The 15,765-nt window shown below is 46.9% G+C and overlaps 1 protein-coding gene and 1 non-coding gene across 2 annotated transcripts; one reads left to right on the top strand and one right to left on the bottom strand.

Annotated features, from left to right (window-relative positions):
- The first annotated feature begins 11,246 nt into the window (after positions 1 to 11,246).
- TRNAE-CUC lies at positions 11,247 to 11,319 on the top strand. Its single transcript has one exon. It is a non-coding gene; the product is annotated as a tRNA-Glu (tRNA).
- A 253-nt stretch (positions 11,320 to 11,572) lies between these two features.
- On the bottom strand, positions 11,573 to 15,763 carry LOC119282811 (protein EXECUTER 2, chloroplastic-like; the record flags this gene model as incomplete). Its single annotated transcript, XM_037562886.1, has 10 exons — positions 11,573 to 12,096; positions 12,452 to 12,544; positions 12,770 to 12,844; positions 12,947 to 13,098; positions 13,173 to 13,293; positions 14,046 to 14,771; positions 14,860 to 14,941; positions 15,029 to 15,135; positions 15,266 to 15,331; positions 15,446 to 15,763. Coding segments are annotated over 10 exons (1,842 nt in total), but the record flags the coding sequence as incomplete, so codon positions are not given.
- Positions 15,764 to 15,765: the final 2 nt, after the last annotated feature.

The raw sequence follows: 15,765 nt of genomic DNA, 5'->3' as shown, positions 1-15,765 counted from the left end.
CTTCTCACATGCTCTAAGAATACTTGGAAAGTGGATAGGTGTTCCGCAGCGGGATAAAGTAATGAGAGCTATAATTGTGCATGAGTTTATTTTTCTCACAAGCAAGAACATATCTGACTCAATATATATCCCGCTTGCTTCTCTTGTTTCTCCCATTAGAACCCTACGAAGCAAGCACAATAATACACGTGTGGAGACCTTAGCTTATGGCGTGCTGGCCAATGATGTCGTAAGTATATATAGTTGCACTTCCATACAATGATACAAACAGAAAAAAAGTTGACACACATGTTATTGGTCATGGGCCATGTAGGCTTTGGAGGCATCAAGAATTTCAGGTTGCACGCTCATGCAACCGACAAAGGCTGAAGAAAGGTTGTTGGTGGTGCGGGTGCTGTGAATGTTGCGACCATCGCCCACCCTACCGTGTTCCATTGTCACTCACCGTCAACCTTAATGCTACCATGTATGCCACCCATGGAAGCACATAAATGATACCGTGGGCCAACTTGGCAAGCTATTGCCCCCTTGTTGGGGAGCTGAGCCAAGATGGCGGTCGATGCTCTGTGACATACCATCCTTCACTTCTAGCTAGACGGCAAGGCATGCATTACTAGATTTTTGTTCTAAAGGTATATATATTGATACTGCCGGTTGTCTGGCATGGCTCGGTTGTCATGAAGACCGTCAAGGATGACTGGATGACATCATTGTATGCCTTGACTAGAAAAACGGAGTTGTGCTCCTGATTATATGACAGTTCTCCCGCAAAAAAAGGATTATATGACAATTGACCGTTGACATGTAAGTTCTTTAAGGTGTGTGGGTAGATTTATTTTCTTTTGTATCAGTAGAAGCGCCAAGATTTCCATAGTGATTAACAGATTTCAGTATAGCAACAGGAAGTGCAGACTGAGCCTAAGGTGTTATGGTTGGCATCACAGTGAACTGTCACAATTTCATTTGACTAACTAGTTTGTCATTGTTAATAGCACACAAACTCTGTCGTAGTCTAGGTGGTTAGGATACTTGGCTCTCATTGGAGAGACCCGGGCTAAAGGTCCCGGCGACATAATTTTTCAGTTTTTTTTGCCATCCTCTTTTAGGTGTTTCACTGGTTACTGGGCCATACTGTCATTATCATGGCCTTTTCCACAAAAATAAGATATTTTTGTTGTTTTACTAGTTACCGGGCCCCACGGAATAAGTATGTTTCGCACCATTTCATTCGAACGAACGGATGAAGAAACCCACCTCGCCAATCACTATAACCGCGGCGTTGTACCGTATCACATGACAGCTCAATTTAGGATACAATTGTTTTTTTTTATAAAAGAGAGCAGTCTCTCCGAATTCCATTAATAGAAATCACCAGGTCTCACTACAGAGAAAGATAAAAAGGAGGAACTCCCCAGCATGATACTCCACTCCCCTACGAAACACTTCACTGCCAAATTGAGGAGGAAGGAGAAGCCATCCCTTCTCCTCCCCGAAAACCCCAAGGCAAGGAAGAAACCAACGGGAGTGGTCCGAGGCCTGAATTTCAGGAAAATCCAGCCCCAGAGCGTTACCAACTCTGTTATAAGAATAGAGGCTACATAGAAACTACAGTTTAGCATAAGTATATTACAGAACCAACCCACTGAGTCTAAAAACGGTAGAATGAAGCATTAGGATACAATTGTATCGGCTTTATTTTATTTGGTAGCATCAAGGCAGTACCAAAAACTGGTTTCATCCAAACGAACAAATGAAAGAAACCCGCGAAAAAGGTCTCGCCCGACATACCTATAACCGTGTCGCTTGTTTGACATCCTAAGTTTTGTTTTGTTGTATCACGTCACATGACAGTTCAATATACCAGCAATATTCCCAGGAAGCAGAATGCCATGTTTCTCTGTACCCTTGAAAATGCCGAACCGATTGGATCCTGTGAGGAGTCAGAGCCGTCTCCGGGAAGCTCACTCTGAGGATGAGGATGACGGAGAAAACTGCGCAGAACCTACTTTTGGCCGCCCGAAATCGGGCCAGTTTGTCTCTCCATGGAATTGCCATGTCAGAACCAGCTCATCTCGGCGACATCACATTCACTCGGGAAGCGTAAGGCAGCCAAAGAGAACCAGGAAGCTCTGCTCAGGCACGTTGTACAGGAAACCGAGCTATGTGCCACCAATGTGTGGGATTGCACACTGCAAAAAAGAATCGATGTCAGACGTCAGGGGCAATGTCACTAAAGAGTTCATAGGAAAATCATCAGTGTGGGCTGCGGCATCCACGGCTTCGAGAGAAAAGTAAAACGCAGTGAAATTTTGCACTTCTCTTTTCCTTCCTACTATGCAAATTGGACTTTTTTATAACAGTTCACCAGATAGACATCTGGGGTACTTGGAGAACTATTTTTTTAGCGATGCAAAACACACCATAGAGGTGTTAGTCTGAGCTTACATCCAGTCAAAATTGCGTCAGCGAAAGGTGTTAAACTGTTTGCGTGCATGCACTAGTGCTCGCTCCCCAACTCAAGACCTTGCTTCCACATAACTGACTGAGGGGAGCAGAGGGTAGCGTTGCTTGTATCTTATGCCAGAGGCCGCTAATCATGTGCGGCAGAAGACATTCGGAGAGGAGCAGCCAGGCAGAAGGAATTTCAAAGGAGATATATAGTTGTTCTGATGTGTACATCAACAATGGTAATTAATCAACAATTAAAATTTGCGGGTTTGTACAATCACTCGATACAAACTCAACACCAAGGTTACAAAATTCAACAAAGTATCAGTATTTTCGGTAGGTACCGTAATATTTTAACGCTCAAATTCGAGTCAGATTCAAACTATTTCCAAGAAAAAGTATAATTACATCAAAATTGGTTAAAATAAAGTGAATTTTGATATATCAAAGTCTGCAGAAAAAAACTGAAATTTTGCATATTTCAGTGAGGACCAAAAAATTCTGCTTGTGAAATTAAAACCTTGCTCACCACTACCTGCCATAGTATGTTCTTGGTCCGTTGCAAGGACATACCAATACTAGGGAGTCGCAAACACTTCATCTCTCGCCTCCTCAGATGCTCAAAGGTTAGTTGCAGTGTGTAGGTGTGCCAAAAATAATGAGAGCTATATAATTGCCCGGAAGCTTTTTATTTTTCTTTATCACGATGAAGATCACACTCATATCTGACTCAATATATATATGTGTCACCTTCGTTTCTCTCTTTTCTCTCATCATATGCCTAGCCATGAAGCTAGCACACCACATACCTGTGTGGAGACCTTAGCGCATGGTGCCCCAGCCAAACAGATGTCGCTGGTCATGAGTAATGTAGGCTTGGGACGCATCAAGAATTCTTGTCAGGGAGATATGTTGGGATGAGGCGATCAGTGCTCTATGGCCTTTCCGGTATCTCTGTCTCCAAGTAGACAACGACGCAATGGTTTGCGGTGGAAAAATTACTACATGCCTTCATTCCATGACTATGCATGTCTCAAAGGTTTGCTTTTTTAGATGCCACACAGGAAAAGCAAGAAAATGTATGCCATTTTTGTTAGGAAATGTCCGATATTGCTTGAAATAGACGCATCATGCAATTTTTATTATGATTTTATTAGATCTTTTTCATGTAGTAAATTATTTTTATTGGGCTTCGGGTCATGCTGATCTCCACCTATGTCTGGTATGATGCAACACCTGAAAGCAAATTTGGTGAAGAAGAATGAAGTGGAAGCAATGAATAATTAGTTGTGTGACATGGAGAAAGAGATGCGTGCGTATACCTCACAATGGTGAGAAAAAAAATTGTATCCGGCTCAGCCATTCTACATGTTGGGGGGAGGGGGACATGAGAAGGAAAATTGTGACGTGACATGCCATGTGTACCTGTTGACAAACAGACACCTGCCCACATGGTAGATCGCTGAATAGAGTTATAATTGTCAGAATACTCACTAAATGGGTTAATCCGAATGAGAATTTGATAAATGGATTAAAAAAAATTAAATTCACTCTTCCATCAGTCGTGCAACTATAATACAAGGATGGCTTGTTTGCGCCATGACTTGCCAAACTTGGCTTCCAATATACCTCCATTGCACTCACTCGAAATTTTGGTTTCGCGAACCTATTTCACATCAATTTCCTGTCACAGAACGACATGGCTTACCGTTTTAAGGATGTCACGAAAGGATATCTAGGGCCCTAACTGGCTTATGACAAGGAACGGTGCGAATTAAAGGGTTATTCAATATAGAAAAAAGTCCATTTTACTACCCTGAATAAAATGGGTGGTTCACTTTACCCCCTACTCTATTTTTCTGCTTCTTTTACCCCGGGTATTTAAACAAAAACTATCACATTTCATGGAAACGTACCCAGAAACTATCACTTTACGATTTTGTGCGGAAAACTACCACTTTTCACCTAATTAGTAGCAAAAAAAATACCAAGTCGTGGAACCGCCCGCTTCACCGCGGTTAATCACGTTTCTGCCAGGCCGGGCCCATAGTTCAGGCGCCAGCGTGGCCAACAGGTGCAGCCGCGGAAACCGCTCGCCGCTGGAGCCACCGCCCTTGGCCGCGGGTGCCGCCCGCCGCCCTTCGCCCCTGGAGCCGCCGCCGCTGCCCTTCGCCGCCGGAGCCGCCCGCCCCGCGCCCTTCGCCGCCGGAGCTGCCCCGCCTCCCGCGACGCCTCGAGGAGTCACCTGCTCGGTGGGGGTGGAATCCGCAGCCGCTACTCCTCGCCGCTCCCCGCATGGAGCGCCCAGACGGCGCCGCGGACGCCGACAAGCACAAACGGGTCCATGGCGACCGGGCGGCGGCTTGGAGCCTCCCTGCGGCGTGACCTGCAGGCACGGCGAGCGACCAGGCGGCGGCCTGGGGCCTGCCCGTGGCGGATCTTGGCCGGCAGTGCTCCGGCGGCGCGGCCGCTAACGGTCAATGCTTACGTGTGGGCCAACCCTGTCATAATCGAGTTTAAACAAGTCGAATCGGCCACTTTTCATACATGGTAGTTTTTAGTCAAAGATTAGTGAAAAAGTGGTAGTTTTCCGCACAAATTTGTAAAGTGGTAGTTTGTAGACACGGTTCCACGAATTGTGGTAGTTTTTTGTCTCCTTTACCCCCAAAAAAACCCAAACCAGGCAAAACACCCCCTGGCTAGATTTTCTCCACCCGCTGCTGATGTGGCACTAGTCAACGGCGGTTTTGATCTAGGTGGGGCCCCCTTGTCAGGTCTCTCTCTCTCCCTCTCTCTCTCTCTCTCTCTAGCTGCCACTGCACCCGCCGGCGAGCAGAGCAGGGCCAGGCGGGGTTGGCAGGAGGCGGTGGCGCGCGGGGTCGAGGCAGTGGTGGCAACCATCGGCGGTGGGTACTCGGGGCGGGCTCGCGCGGTGGCAGATGGCGTGGCCGGCGATGTCGGCGAGGGGCAGGGCGATCCGCGATAGCGTGGGACGAGGCTCCTATGGCAGGACGCCGGCGTGATGGCGGGGAGAGGGTGGCGGCTCCTGGTGATGCGGTGATGGAAGTGGGGTGTGGGTGACTCGGGCGCGGCAGCGGGATGACGTGGCCGGCAGGGTCGGCGAGAGGCGGCGATGCTGGGACGGGGCGATCCACGACTGGCGCTGGATGCGGCTCCTCTGGCAGGGCGCCGGCGCGATGACGGGGAGAGGGTGGCGGCTCCTGGGCCCGGATCGGCCCGGGGCGAGCTCCTTCGGTCGGCGGCGAATCCGACCTAGAGAGAGAGGCGAGAGAAACCTGACAAGGGGGCCCCACCTAGGTTAAAACCGCCGTTGACTAGTGCCACATCAGCAGCGGGTGGAGAAAAACCAGCCATGGGGTGTTTTGTCCGGTTTGGGTTTGTTTAGGGGTAAAAGAAGCTAAAAAATAGATCAGGGGGTAAAGTGAACCACCCACTTTATTCAGGATAGTAAAATGGATTTTTTTTTCTTCAATATAATCGAGAATATGCACAAAAATATATGGAAAAAATTATAATGTTTGGCTTCTTAAAAAATTGTGTCTTATATTTTAAAGTCAATGAAATTGAAAGGCCCCTCTGACAACAAAACTAAAAGGGATTTGGCGCATATGGAGTATCAAGTAGCTTGTCATGTGACTGTCATGCATGATGTGCCACTAATCCTTAGCAACTGCCTCAAATTTACGGTACCATGCCTCGAACAGAAAGGACCCATTGCATTATTAATTCCCTGCTCACTGGCTCTAAGATTACATGCAAAGTGGTAGGTGCACCATAGCGAGAGAATAATGAGAGGTAAAGATCAATAAACCACTCCTCCCACAGTTTTATATAAAGTCTCTGATGCAACACATCAAGATTACACTCCAACTGTGCTTGTTATCCACCACAACCTTCTATGCCATCTCTTTAGGACCCTCGGAATCTAGAATATATCCACCACAGCTCAAGATGCACTAAGTATGACGAAGAATCGTAGACATGCGAATGCATTAGCATCCACACAAGTTAAGTCGATGACACAAATTAAGCATGACAGGCCGATGAAAATCATGGATAGTACGTAGGATTGGGAGACATTGAGAGTTGCAAGATGCATTGACTGTAGATCATATGTTGTACTAACAGAGTGTTGGGAGCTCATGATTGGAAATGAGCCAACGAGGTTCAGTCAGGCTTTGCAGGAAAGCACCCAGTGACCTGGCTCTCCCAACCCAAGAGCTTGCTATCCTAATCATATTCCGCAAAATTAACTGGGTAGGCTAGCTTAAATTTATCATTGAGTAAGATGCATCATAAGTCCTAAACTATAGGAGATGTGTAAGTTTAGTCCTGTAATTTTAAAACTGCAGTTTTAGGTCTTTAAACTATTGAAGGTGGGTCAGTTTAGTTCTATAACTTCAAAACTGTTGTTTTGGGTCCCAAACAAAGTATGTTTGTTCATCAGCAGCACGTACAAGAAGCCTGGGCAGGGTTTGACAACTACTCCTTTCGTCCCATAATGTAAGACGTTTTTTGACACTACACTAGTGTCAGAAAACGTCTTACATTTTGAGATGGAGGGAGAATTTCCTTGGCAAGAAAATGCCTATCAAAATTGAAACAGAACACTCGTACAACACTAATACCAATGAAGGGTTTGTCGGTGGAGCCCGGGCAACTGCCCAAGGTAGCTGGGCGGTCGCTTCACTACTGATTGGGGGCTCACACCAAGTCAGCAACATGCAAACCCAGGCCCCTCAAATCGGACGCCGGAGATTGCTGCTTGGCGGAGGTGAATTGGCCAAGACAGTAACCAAACATGCTCAACATTTCGAGGAGTTAGCAGGCAAAACTAAACTCAAAGGAAATAGTTGTTTTGATGCATACGTACACAACATTGTAAGATTGATTTGGACATGGTGACGAATTTGGGCCATCAACTTAATCTCTACCATGATGACGCACAAGAACCATAAAATTGAACTAATGATCCACAATGTCAATTCATACTTTTTTTTTGTTCTTGGCTTTGATGTCAATGTATAGTCACGGAATGAGGGCATGTAGTAATCATTTGGCCATCATTAATTTTGTTGGTTTATTCAATTATTCGATACAAACTCAACTCTACCAACTACCATAAGATCTCAGTCCACCTGCAAGGACATACCAACGCTGAGAGGACACTACATTTCCCCCCTTCTCACATGCTCTAAGAATACTTACGAAGTGGATAGGTGTTCCTTAGCGCGAGAATGTAATGAGAGTAATAATTGTTCATGAGTTTCTTTTTCTCACAACCAAGATCACACTCATATCTGACTCGATATATACCCCACTTCTTCTCTCATTTCCCTCATTAGAACCCTACGAAGCAAGCACACAACAAACACCTGTGGAGACCTTAGCTTATGGCGTGCTAGCCAAACATGTCCTAGATATATACAGTTGCACTTTCATACAAACAGAAAAAAGATGACACACATAGCATTGGTTATGGGTCATGTAGGCTTTGGAGGCATCAAGAATTTCAGGGTTTACCCTAATGTAACCGACTAAGGCCAAAGAAAGGCATGCTTATGGTGCGATCATTGTCAACATTGCGACATGTGTGCACCATATCGTGTCCCACGGTCACTCGCCAACAACCTTAATGCAACTATGTATGACATCCATGGAAGCACATGAATGATACCTTGGCCAACTCCGTAGGACATTGACCCTTGTTGGGGAGCTAAGCCAAGACGGCGGTCGATGCTCTGTGGCATGCCCAGAACCTTCGCCTCCAGCTAGACGTCAACGCTTGATGTTGCTAGATTTTCTTCTAAAGCTATATAGATTGATGCACCCGGTTGTCCGGCATGGCTAGGTTGTCCACGAAGACCGTCAAGGATCACTGTATGACACCCTCCGCCTGATTCTGCACTCGGGTTGGGTTAGTAGGGCCAATCAAGTATTGCCAGCCGGCGAGTATAGCAGCAGCAGTGTGGCAGTAGCCAAGCCATCTTCCACCTTCTGGTCAAGTAAGCTGTGTGTGAAGGACGGAACTTTCAAAATGGAATCAGTTAGCAGCAGTGTTGCACTAGCTAATGTAATATGATATTCAATACTAGCCTGCTTGTAATTGTGTCCTTGTATACCTTCAAAAGAAAAATGGAGTTGTGTCCTTGTATGGCCTAAGAGCATCTCCAACACACGCGCGACCGCGCACTAAAAAACATTTACAACGCCGAAATAGCATTTTCGCGCGTGGGGGCTGGGTTGCTTTACTAGGCGCTGCAAATTTTAGCGCGCCGTTGCAGCGCAGTAGGCGCTACAAAATCCAGCGCGCGTGATCAACCAGCGCTAGGCACATATGAAACAGCACACATCAATTTGACAATAAGATGATCTCAAACATAACAAATATGCAAAATAATGAGTTAGGGCAACATGGCATAGTTCAAAATCACCTAAACCACAACCAAGTTCATGACAAATTAGTTCACACAAACGAATGAAACATCAACAATCATGCCTCATCTTCTTTATCCTCCTCTTCATCCGTTTCTTCCTCCTCTTCTTTCTCGTCTTTCTCATTGGAAACTCGGATGGTGTTGGCACTATCTCCAAAGGCATCATGCGAAGGCATGTGAGGCACACCGAAAGCCATGCGTCCACCCATGTCATCCGGAGGTGCTCCCATGCCTCCCATGTCACCCGGAGGTGCTACCATGCCTCCCATTGAGAGACCCAAAACTCATGCCTCTCATTATAGCTCCGAAGCCACTCATGCCTCCCGCGGGTGGTCCCATGCCACCCATGCCGGACATGGCGCTCATGGCTCCCATGCTTGTTCCCAAGCCTCCCATGGTAGCTCCCAAGCCTCCCATGGTCGTCAACCTTTTTTGGACCAAGAATTCATCACGGAAAAGGTTGATGAACTCCTTTTTCCTGGCATCGAGGTTAGATGTGTCTGTGAAGATCAAGTACTTCTCCCATTCCAATAATCTAGTTGCTCCTCTATGCCTAATTTCTTCAAATGCCACCTTCCTCTCCTCGGCCGCCACCCTCCTCTCCTCCGCCACCGACTCTTGGCTCCTTGCCAGCCTCCTATCCTCGTTTGCTTCCTTCCTTTCCTTCACAATAGCATCCATAACATTCTTTATCTCATCATCCACTCCCTTTTTCTTCTTATTTTCTCTTGCTTGTTTATCTCCATTTGGTCTTTTAGGCTTGGAGTAGGCAATCGAGTTTGGTGTTGGGCTCCTCTTGCCGCCATCACTTGATGCCTCCTCCTCATCATCATCATCCAAATCAATAGTTCTCTTGTGTTTCTTGCTCCCCTCTTCGACATCATCATGGGGCTTCCATTTTTCTTCATCCTTCAACACTCCGTAGCAACAGGGCAACCCAAATGTTGTCCTTCTCTTGACCTTGCCTTTCTTGGTCTTCTTCTCTTCTCCGTGAAACAAGTTTTGTGCAATATTGAGCTACAAACAAAAGAAAATTTACTACTTAAAACACAAAAGATGAAGCGTCAACATGGAACATAAAGAAATGTCACTTACCCTATCTCTATCATTAGTGCCACTTGGGCTCAACGTGTCAATCGACTTCATTGCCGCCACCCACTTTTGACAATCTTCGTTGATCGTCGACCACCGGGAGCGAAGAGATCTATCGGTGCGCTCAATACCACTCTTGTTGTGTGTATCAAAGAACTCCTTCATCTGAAACCAATATGTATCTCTAGATTGGTCCCCTCCAACGGTGGCATCCATAGACACGGTCAACCATGTATTGCATAGCAAGACGTCTTCCTAATTGTGTAGTTGCACACCCTTTTTTTTGGTGCATCGACGATACCCTCACCATCCTCATCCACTTCATACTAATGATCATCCTCATGCACTTCATTGGTTTGAGACCAATGAGAATTGTTGGAGCCAACACCCATAGTTGACATGTATGTGTCATCATTGAAACTACAAAGTATGATAAAGAAAAACTAATCAAGCTATCCATATGTATACAGCAAAAAGAAAAGAGGGAAAAAAAACCATACCTTGTAGGCATTTCATCAAACACCTTGTGCGCATCGGCCGCCGGCGCAACAAATTATGAGCTTTCCAGCGCTTCGGGCAGCGGACGCGCGGCCAGATGCGATGCAAGTTTCTTCTTCATGCGTCTAGGAGCGTCGTCCCCTTTCTTCTTCTTTTCGGTCGCCGCTGCCGCCGCATTCGGTCGCTTGGAGACAGAACCCCGTGGCTTCACGGCGGGCGGCAACGCCATTTCACCACCATGCGAGGTGGTTCGGGGCGCCATGAAAAGGCCGCGCGCAAGACCGGTGCTTGGAGGAGGAGGGGCGCCGGCGGCGAAGCCGAAGCTCAAGCCCGCACTAGGGTTTGCGGCGGCGACAACGGCGGGGGCGGGGTTGTGGGTATAGGGAGGGTTTGGGGGATGTCGGTGCGGGCTTCCATCTGTGCAATTTCATCGGCGACGGCGCCGGGCGTGGCGGGGCAGACGAAGAGGAAGAGGGTGGTAGTTGGTCTCGCGCACAAATATTCGTTGTCCAGCGCGCGGTAGCTGGCACACCAAATACACAGCGCGCTGAACCAACTTTACCCCGCGCGTGATTTTTGCGCGGCTGCTGGAGCGCTAGTTTCAGTCCCGCGCGCGTTAGAAAGTGTTTTTCTTTTCAGCGCGCGGCTAAATTGGCGCGTGTGTTGGAGATGCTCTAATGTGTTGTCGTGTTGAACTGAACTGTCACAACTTGCTGTCTAAGTAAATTATCATTCTAAATTTCTCACTAATCCGTGGTAGTCTAGGTGGTTAGGATACTCGGCTCTCACCCGAGAGACCCGGGTTCAAGTCCCGGCGACGGAACAAGTTTTTTCTTTTTTAGCTGCTGTTCCACTGCTTACTGGGCCCCACTTTTACACAGGCGAGATCAGAACGAAACCCGCAAAATCGGCATTCCATGAAACATTCCTATATAAACTTCATTCAGTTGCAGCATCAACATCATTTGCACCATTTCATTCCAAAGAACAAAAAGAAACCCACCGCGCGCGCCAGACACACATAACCGCGGCGTTTTGGAAGCCTCGGATTGGATCACATCACATGACAGCTTCAATTTAGGATACAATTGCATCAGCTTTATTTTTATTTTGTAGCATCATCAAGGCAATACCAAAAACTGGTTTCATCCAAACGAACAAATGAAAGAAACCCGCGAAAAAGGTCTCGCCCGACATATCTATAACCGCATCGCTTGTTTGACAACCTAAGTTTGTTATCTTGTATCACGTCACATGACATTTCAATATACCAGCCATATTCCCAGGAACCAAAATGCCATGTTTCTCTGTACCCTCGAAAATGCCTAACCGATTGGATCATGTGAGGAGCCAGCCATTGCATGAAGCTCGCTCTGGGGACAAGGATGGCGGAGAAAGCCGCGCGGAACCTACTTTTGGCCGCCTGAAATCAGGCCAGTTTGTCTCTCCATGGAATTCCCTCCCATGTGAGAACCAGTTTGTCTCGGCGAGATCTCGTTCACTCGGGAAGCGTAAGGCGGTCAAAGAGAACCAGGAAGCTCTGCTCGGGCACGCTGTACAAGAAACCGAGCTCTGCGCCACCAATGTGTGGGATTGCACTCTGCAAAAGGAATCCATGTGAGACGTCAACGGCAATGTCGCTAAAGAGTTCATGGCAAAATCATCAATGTGGGTGGATAACTTTATGACCCATTTGGAATACAAACTTCTGTCAGTTCAGAGATGAGCCCAAAGGTTTACAGCACAACTCTTAGATCAGATAACTGATATTCTCCGAGCTTATATTCTGCAAGCTCGGTTGCTAATCAGATAATTCAATACTCTAAAAGTTTCCAAAACTGGCACATTCTACACACAAACTTATACATCATGGCACTGCTTAATTATTTACGGAGTATTTCAGTAGCAGCGCTGCTGTGGGTGCAAAAGCAACAGTGTCGGATATTTTATTTTACCTTGCCATTGAGCACCAACAGCTCACCATCCACCCACCGCGGGTTTTTGAATCCAGGTTGCGCTATTCTCCCCTGACCTTTATAACTGGCAGTCTGAAAGAATTTAATAGATTTAGATTGAAAAATATATACAACAGATGCAACACGTATGCTGAGGAGCACTATGCTAATGTTCTTGGGCGTATATGAAATTTAAAGCTAAAGCAGATGAGTTTTGTTTGTCTGAATACAAACTGAATCAGCACAGAATACATGTCACATAGGCAAACATCCGAAACAGACGCATTATTTGTAATTAGGATAGTAAACAGGAATTACCACACCAAATTCTTCTGGGTATGCACCACGATTCTCAAGACGACTGCCCTTCGCAACCTTAGCACGGAACGTTACCTGAACCAAAATTTAAAAAGTTAAAACACAATGCCAGCTTGGTTTTGTAGAAGCATAAATAAAATATTTATGAAAGTATAAACCAAATGAAGAGCTGCAAACCTGTCCAGCAGGGACACTTAGATCACCAGTCAACTTAACCGCTTCGACATACTCGAAAAACTCCACGTCATCAGTACTATTCCAATGGCCAAACTTTCGACGGAGCTGTACAACTTCGGGGCCATATGGACTAAACGCTCCTACATAGAGACCTAAATGTACGCAAGGAATCCACCTGTCAGACTACAAAAGCAGCAAGCCATCAACTAAACTGAGCAAACTTTACCATTGAATGGATCTGAGCCATTAGAGTCCGTAACGATCCGATTGAAAATGGTATTCTCAGTCAGCTTGACTCGGGCCTTGCTCAGTGTAAGCTTTAAAAGCTCCTGGACTTCTTTATTTATCTGCAGCGAGGCCACCATTTATCAGTTAGCTTGATTACATGAATAGGAATATGGTCTACAGGACTGGTGGCAATGGAAAGTTATCACCATACATGGACCAAACTAGTCAAAGTTGGGATAGAATGGATCAAACTGCACATTTTTCTAAGTCACCACACCAAATATAATCTCTGATAGTACCACCATACATGGATCAAACAAGTCAAAATTAGGAGAGAAAGGATCAAACTGTACAGTATTCCGAGTATGGACTCGTTATCACAGCAAATAACCTCTGATAGCACCCCCGAACTATCGAAGAAGGAAAAATGTTGAGCACCAAATGGTACAACCAGAATTAACTAGTCTTTTTTTTCTTTTCCAAAACTGTCAAAATCCAAAGACCGCCAAAGTTTGCGGAGCCAGTGTCCAACAAATAGCTGGGCTTCCAAAAGTTTACCAGACTGACAAAGCTTCCCACCTGACCTTCTCAAGGGAAAAGCCCACTAATTTGTTTACACTAAAGCAGGAGGTATACACGATACTGAAAGCGGGAGATATAAACCATATCAAAGACTCTGTAGATGCTAAATAAGCACATCAAGTAAACAGAAAGTACAGACAAACAAGTACAGAATGACGGAAGTGCCCTTAATGCTTAAAAGCTTTTGTGTAGAAGGAATTATGAGATTTCACACAACCGGCAACATGTTAACTCAGTTCACTCTCTAAGCCACATACATGTACAGCTAAACTGCCACTCTTAGTCTTACCTTGGAGGAACTCTTGGTGGTACCCCATAACGCCTTTGCAACATCAGAGGGCATGAGCTCTGATGCTAATTTAGCAGCCATATCCGCGACTTTCTGTTTCGCAGCCTTTGTTTCACTCAGATCCCGATCAGAACCTTTTCCAGGAATGTAGAGTTCAAAGGAGTCCCTTTCCAGGTTATTTATTTCAGCGGGAACTCGAACATAAGATTTTGCTCCAGCCTCCTCTTTATTATGAACTACTCCGCTGATGAAAAGCTTTACTTCCGGCCCCTTGCTCTCGTCGTTCGAGTCTGAATCTCCATCAGAGACATCTTCCTCCTGGAATTCCTCGGTGCTAGGCTCTTCCAACGAACTCTCCGATGTGCTCTTCACATCATCTTGCACCAACTCTTCCGACGAATCCGCAACTAACTCAGCTTCCTCGGGCACCTCCACATTTATGACCTGAACTTTGAACTCGGGAATCCGGGACTTGAAAAAATTGAGAACACTTTTCAGCCCTTCGACGCCGCTTTCCTTGGTTCTTCCAGTATCCTGCGCTTTCTCCTCGACATCTTCATTTCCTTTTAATGTAGTATCTGTGTTTGCTTCCTTTGCAATGCCTTCGGATAAAGCACTGCTCTCCGGTGAACTCTCAATCTCTGCCTTAACTGGATCTTCTGTGGGTGTTGATGACACGGATGACGACGTAGTTGAAGCTCCTTTTGTGGGTCGCAGGTGTACCACCTGTCTAATTTTTTTGTAAATACAAATATCACATCTGGGCATAACAGAGATTGTTTATCTTAAACTGCCTAAAGATATATCAGTGCACCTTCATTGTATACGTCTCATCTTCGTCCCTGACGAGGAATATCTCAAATAATGGGCTCCCTGAAGATGCAGTGACCAATTGCCTAAAAGAAGGAAATACTCTTGGTTAGCAATATGCAGAGATTTGCTTGGTTGTGAGGTGATGAGTTACAAAATAATGAGAAGCGGACCTTGGGCTGTAGCTCTTGGCGACGTATCTCCCGACACCAGGGGTTATCCGCACAATCCTCCCAATCGAGTCATCGGTGTCCTTCGCATATCCCACCCACCAACCTACCTGCAAATGCAATTGGTTAGAATCGAACCAAAACCAAGCGTGCTGCAATTATGGCTAACTTTGAACAGCAGAGAAATTATCACAAGCAGAGGAATTATCACAGGCAGGAGCGAGCGATAAGGGGGCTCACCAAGCTGGTTCCGGCGAGCTTGGTCAGCCTGGAGGCGTCCTGGTAGCGCTGCTCCTCGATGGCGCTCTGCGAGGATGGATCACAACAACAGGTGAGGTGAGGGGAACAAACCCTAGGTAGGTAGCAGAAGATGGTGCGAATCCGGAGCCGGCGAGGGCGAGACGGGCGAATCGAGGAGACCTTGAGCTCGGCCATGACGCGGGAGACGGCGTCGTCGGCGGTGGCGTCGAGGAGGGCGCGCTTGAGGGCGGCGGCCTCGGCGAAGTCCTCGCCCTCCACGGCCTCCTCCAGCTGGAAGCGCAGCACGGAGGCGTAGCTCTCCGCCTGGTCCACCTCCGCGAAGTGCCGGCTCCAGCGGGTCCAGTCCCACGCCGACGGAGACGACGCCGCCGACGCAGCCGACGCCGTGGGGGAGGAGGAGGAGGCCGCGGTGCAGCGGCATGCCGTGGAGGAGGAGGCGCGGCGGGCGGGCACGTGAGCGGCGGAGGGGGGCGGGGGCG

This window comes from Triticum dicoccoides, chromosome 3B (genome assembly GCF_002162155.2).
Source record: "Triticum dicoccoides isolate Atlit2015 ecotype Zavitan chromosome 3B, WEW_v2.0, whole genome shotgun sequence".
NCBI classification, from domain to species: domain Eukaryota; kingdom Viridiplantae; phylum Streptophyta; class Magnoliopsida; order Poales; family Poaceae; genus Triticum; species Triticum dicoccoides.
Note: the sequence above shows the minus strand (reverse complement) of the source record. Positions and strands in the feature narration are given on the sequence as shown.